Source organism: Daktulosphaira vitifoliae, unplaced genomic scaffold (assembly GCF_025091365.1).
Source record: "Daktulosphaira vitifoliae isolate Bord-2020 unplaced genomic scaffold, ASM2509136v1 Scaffold_2, whole genome shotgun sequence".
NCBI classification, from domain to species: Eukaryota; Metazoa; Arthropoda; class Insecta; order Hemiptera; family Phylloxeridae; genus Daktulosphaira; species Daktulosphaira vitifoliae.
In genome coordinates, this window is record NW_026099573.1 from 39,364,066 (window position 1) to 39,370,479 (window position 6,414).

At 27.0% G+C, this 6,414-nt stretch overlaps 1 protein-coding gene across 1 annotated transcript; it reads left to right on the forward strand.

The window, feature by feature from the left end:
- The first annotated feature begins 323 nt into the window (after positions 1 to 323).
- On the forward strand, positions 324 to 1,923 carry LOC126898235 (uncharacterized). The gene is made up of 3 exons (XM_050672175.1): positions 324 to 657; positions 1,085 to 1,276; positions 1,579 to 1,923. The coding sequence occupies exons 1-3, from the start codon at positions 616 to 618 to the stop codon at positions 1,903 to 1,905; spliced, it is 561 nt and encodes a 186-aa protein (XP_050528132.1). The 5' UTR covers positions 324 to 615; the 3' UTR covers positions 1,906 to 1,923.
- Positions 1,924 to 6,414: the final 4,491 nt, after the last annotated feature.

The window sequence follows — 6,414 nt, forward strand, 5'->3', positions numbered from 1 at the left end:
TGGCCTAAATTAAATTACAATTTGTAATTACACGAACTATGAATATTTTTTATTATTTTATGTTGATATTATCATGAATTCCCAAGTATATATGTATTCCAAACGTGTGTGGTTCTAATGTCGATTAAAAAATTTTACAACATTGAAATTTTGTTGCCTTAAACAACTTGTCAAATATGTTTAATCGATCATACGAAGGGAAATTTTTAACTGTGTTTTACAGTATTGGTAGCAAACCATTAGACCTCTGGAGAATCGAGGTAATTTCAATATACATATTTAGTTTATTTGACACGGTCCCTCGTCGCTTCGTAATACACGGAGCGCCGCAACCCGCGCCACCTCTGTCAGCCATCGCACCACTACGTGTACATGGTGCTAGTTTGACTGGCCAACATCATGTGCCATACACCACCGTACAATTCTGTAGGGCGACGACGACCCGCCACAAATATATGTTGAGTTTTCATTGCGTCGTCAATGTGACGACGTCGAGGACGTACGCCACCGGCTGCGAACGTGTCGCACGACCTCATCCGACCAACGCACTGTCGACATCAACGCTGCTAACATGGACGTCCGATGACCATGCCGGACACCGTGTGACCGACGTCAATGAAAGTGCAGCGAATTTGTGCAAAGATTATTAGGAATTGCGTTCGTATTTTTAGTTTTTTTTCAAACAATCTGTCGTATGTTATTAATGAACAACAAATAATAAACGACCCATAGGTCTCTTCCATCTATACCAGTTTCGACTCTTTGATTGCAATGTAATTCGTGTCAACTGGTTGACAGGAAGGGGTACCACCATAATTGTTACAAAAATAGAATTGGTATTTGACTTATCGATATTTTGAAAATATTTTTTCTCAAATAGTTTTTATTAAAAAATTAATTAAGTTTAGCTATCTAATAGTTATTTGATTGAAGTTTTCATTCACAGAAAAAAATTGTTGCATACATTAAACTGTTTAAGTTTAATATTACACTGAATGTAACGATATATTTATGTTGTACCCATGTTACAAATACAATAAAATGAAATATTATTTATTTTTTAATGAAAATATTAATTTTATAGACAAGACATGGTGATGTAAGGTTTATCCAAGATGAAGAAACTAAATCAAAAGTTCTTCTAATAACAGCAATTAACGTTGCCACGTGTTACATAACTACTCCAAAAAGTCCCACTGGTTCATTAGGCATTAGACTTCCAATATTTGTCATGATAATCGAAAATCTCAATCAATATTTGTCATTCGTAATCACAGTAATCATTTAATTAAAAAATATAAAATATTAAACACACTTCTTGAAGATATTATCCTCCTATAAATAATGTGGTTAATATTAACCACATATATTAACAAACTGTTAGTATTTTTAATTAACTTGATACTGTCTTGTATATGTGACGACCACATATTAAAGTACTATTGTTTTGCACTTTATTTAAAATATTTTTTTAATATATTTAATATATTTTGCATCTATGCAGTGTTAGTGTATTGCATACATTTAAATGGCTATATTACTAGCATTCTAGTTTTTCTTTAATAAGAAATAATTTAGATTTTAGATGACATGAATATTCGACGTCGTTTCCGTTTTTGCAACTATGTAAAAGACTCCAAAATCGATATTTACTCATATTCCGCGCCTCTTTGCTTAAATAGAGATTGGAATCAACTGATATTTGACTTGGAAAAATTTACCGAAAATGTATTCCAAACAAAATATTTTCAAACTATAAGAATACAGATTCATGCTAATTGTAAACTAAGAAGAATTTATTTTTGTGATAAAGTGTATGATGATAATTCATTGCCTAAAGAGTACCGAGTAAATTTTGCCAAAATTGTAGGACAAAAAACGAAAAACATAATTAAATGGATTTAATATAAAAAAAATTGGAAAGTAAAAACGGATAAAATAAGTTTTTATATATTTTATTATAATTATTTTTATATGAAATTATCTTATTTAAACATGTCCAAACATGTTAATATGACCTTAAACGTTTTATCTATTAAAAAAATTAATTAAATCTAAAGATTAATATAACATAAGTTTAATAGTTAATTATAAAAAAACATTGATCTGATATTGTTTCATAATATGTATTTAAATATGATGGAATTTCGTTGTACACTTCTGTATAATTCATGTTTGTTATTAAATATTATTGTTGGAATAAATAAAACTATTTTATGGCTTATAAATAGTTCAGAAAAATTGCATAATAATACAAAACTAAAATAATACTCAATTCGAGATAGCAATCCAAACCAAATAACTTTACAATGACTGATTTATTTTTGTTATTACTTATGAACTTATCCATTAAGTGTTATTAAATGATTGATTGTACAGCGGCATATTTAAAATTATGTCAAGAGGTTAAAACCCCTCTTTGAACAAGTGCTATATTTCAAATAATAATAATTGAAGCTCTTAGACTGAGGTAAATTTTAAACGATTTATCAAAAACTCATTTTGGCTACGTTTAGATTAAAAAATATTATCTAAATCAATCACATAAGTCATGATAATCATTCATAGATCCTTGGTCTGCTAATTGTAACAATATTAGACTAAGAACACAATTCAATAATTTATATTATCTAACTTATTATATATATATCCTTAAATTGTTTTATAAAAATTTTCATTTTATCAAAATTTATATTATAAAAATCTAACACAATAGGATCATGGCATAAAAGGAACGAGGCAAAATTGAAACGTAGAAATATAGATAATATCTGACAATTATTAATTATCATAAAAAACGACTCGATGCGAATCAATTAAATTTTATAATTTATATATTTCTCTTTAAAACAATTTCTATGATTTAAAATTTTGTTGGAATATTAAATGCTTGTAAAATTACTTGTTCAACTAAAAATAATGTTATTTTTTGGCATTTACGGTCAATTTCACATGGTAAAACAATCGATCGGGACAATGGTCTTTAATATTACAGTACACATCAAAGGTTTTAATTTAATGAAGGTGAAAAGCTGTCAGACTTTCCAGTCCAGAAGTTTTCAAAAATCAAGTTGAAATATTTTTTTTTACTATATTTTACGGTAGCACAATTTTAAGATATTATTTCAAATTTCTGAAAATAATAATGTTAATAAATTCATTTATATTAGTAAAATTTGGTTTTTTTGACATAATAATTATTAAAATTAGTTCAGCTAAGAATTTTCACGACAACCATAAAAAACATGCATTACCACAAAGTCCATACCTTCTCAGCTTCACAATGAAGCATTATAGGACTATCAGGTATACCATCATTTGCTTAGTCTCTGTTTCAATTATTCAAAGGTCAGCTCTATCTAATTGATTCATAAGGATTTTTACACTGGCTATTGCAGTGACGTAACCTTATTATGGCTTAGGTAACCAGTAAGGGGACATCGTGTGTGTCTTCGTTAAACTTCCCATGTGGTCAACTATTCAGAGACTAATAGCAAATAGCGTAACTGAACATCAGCACTAAGGCAACACAACTCAATATACCACGGACTATCAAGTACATAATACCAAACATTTATTACATAAACTTATCTTTATATATAAAAAATCTCATGTCACGGTGTTTGTCCGCGATGGACACCGATATTACTGAACCGATTTTGATGAAATTTGATATATATGTGTTATTGGGTCCAACTTAGACAGTAGTAGAATGTTTATCTTGATTAATAGCCTCAGTTACTTTTTATTGAAAATTGTAATCGTAAAAGTCGATTGCTATTTTTTTCTCATAGATGGCGGTATGAAAATTTTATATTTTATCAATTTTCATTATTAAAGTCATATAAGAGTCCAACAGATGGTGCTTGTCTAGGTGTATTTCCTTTCAATAATCGTAAACCCTTCTCAAAATTATTGACAATAATTGGTGATTTCAGCTTATAACCGAATTAATATATATTTTTTTTTTTTAGATACCTTAGATATTAACCTTTCATTTGATATCATTTTTTTGAAAATCTATCACTTAACCTGCTCATTGGGGGGGGATTTAAAATAGCAACTTTTTTACGAAAATTAACTTTTTCAACTTAATTTTTGAAAATGTTCCGGAAATACTGCGTCCTTTAAACATATATAAAATTAAAGCTTATTTTATGTACTACAAAATGAAAAAAAAAATTTGTCCCGACACTTTTTCTTCTACATTTAAACGGCTGCCGTAGTTAAAAAAACACTATTTTTGTGTTAAAATTTTCGATTTTCGATTTTTAATTTTCAACTTAAAAATGCTATAACTTTTTGAAAAATGTATATATCAGCACAAATTTTTTTTTTTAAATACATTATAAGTACATCTTTCATTTGACATACTTTTTATTAAAATTGGACAATTTCCCCTTATATAGGGGGCGTTCAAAACTTAAAATATTGTAAAAAACATAGATCTTTTTCAACTGAACTTTTGAAAATGTTCCGGAAATACTGCGTCCTTTAAACATATATCAAATCAAAGGTTATGTTATATACTATCAAATGAAAAAAAAAAATTTGTCCCGACATCTTATCTTCTATGTGCAAATGGCTGTCGAAAATTTAAAAAAAAATGTAATGTTTGCGATAAAAATTACATTTTATCGGGATGTTTTTTGTACTTAAAACTGCCATAACTTTTTCAAAAATGAACAAATAAAAATAATATTTTTTTGTATTGAAACCTTAGATATTTCCCTTTCATTTGATATAATTTTTTTTGAAAATCTAACACTTATTCTGCTCACTGGGGGGATATAAAATAGTAACTTTTTCAACTTAATTTTTGAAAATATTCCGGAAATACTGCGTCCTTTAAACATATATAAAATTAAAGCTTATTTTATGTACTACAAAATGAAAAAAAAAATTTGTCCCGACGGCCTATCTTCTATACGCAAATGGCTACCGTATTCGAAAATATGCTATTTTTGTATTAAAATTATGGGTTTTGTATTTTATTTTAATAGAAGTCGATGTTGCTTTTGTAATTATCCAACAATTTTTTAAAATTAAACACTATCTACAGATTTGCATCGAAGCGTTTTTTATGATAGTGATTTTAATCACTGTCAGATATCATCTATACTGGACCCAACTATGCCACGACCCCACTCTACCGCCACCCCACTGTGCTGGATTTTATTTTTTTTTATATTTCTATTTAACTGTAGCTAATAGTAATAATAATACATTTGCGGAATGTTTTGATAAAAAAAATCACATAAATAACTATCATAATTTACTAAACTACTCTTAACATGAATTGTTGAATAAAATTATTGGCATTTTACAATATGTTTAATTATATTTTCCGTGATTTTGTGGATTTTTAGAAGTGATTATTTATTAGTTCAGCAAACTGATAGTCTTCCTTTTTAATAAAATATCAGTGTGACTGCATATATTTCATCAACATTTTTTACATCTTCCCTTGAATTATTTTCTGATAATCTCTTCTGAACATTTTTGCTTATTTGTTTACCCTGGATAATTATTTTACTCTTTTCCCTGTATTATTTAATTATTTTATAATGTAATTTAATAAAACAATGACAAATAATGTAGCTAATAACTTTTATATTTATAGGCACTATTTCAATAAAATTTTAGAAGAGATAATCATTTTCCTAACTTACCCACTCTAAAATTTATTTTTGTATAATTGCATATGTAATTTTTCGTAAGTTAAAATTAGTGGTTAGCCCATCCAAGATCCATTCTCTCTCAATTTGTGCCTATGTCTACATTAATATTGTATTGTGTTAATATATGTAATTTATGTATTATATTTATATGTGAGTATGATTTATATGATATTTGAAAACTATATATATATATTTTATATTTAAAGTTTCATAAAATTTGTCCCGACGGCCTATCTTCTATACGCAAATGGCTACCGTATTCAAAAATATGTTATTTTTGTATTAAAATTATGGGTTTTGTATTTTATTTTAATAGAAGTTGATGTTGCTTTTGCAATTATCCATCAATTTTTTTAAATTAAACACTATCTACAGATTTGCATCAAAGCGTTTCTTATGATAGTGATTTTAATCACTGTCAGATTAAATCTATACTGGACCCAACTATGCAATATCTCCACTATGCCGCGACCCCACTGTTCTATCGTTTTTTTTTTCAATTATGTCATTTTATTTGATTTAATATATTTAATTCAATGTATTTTAATAAAATCCATAACATTTTATGTAATTTATTTATGCTTTTTTTTTTTTTTTTTTATTCACATCATGCAAATTTGAAATCAAACATTGATTGTATATGTTTGACTTTATTTTATTTCTTCTTTGTATTTAATTATTGATTTAAAATATTTTATTAAATTTATTTCAAAAATTTTATTTCAAATAATAC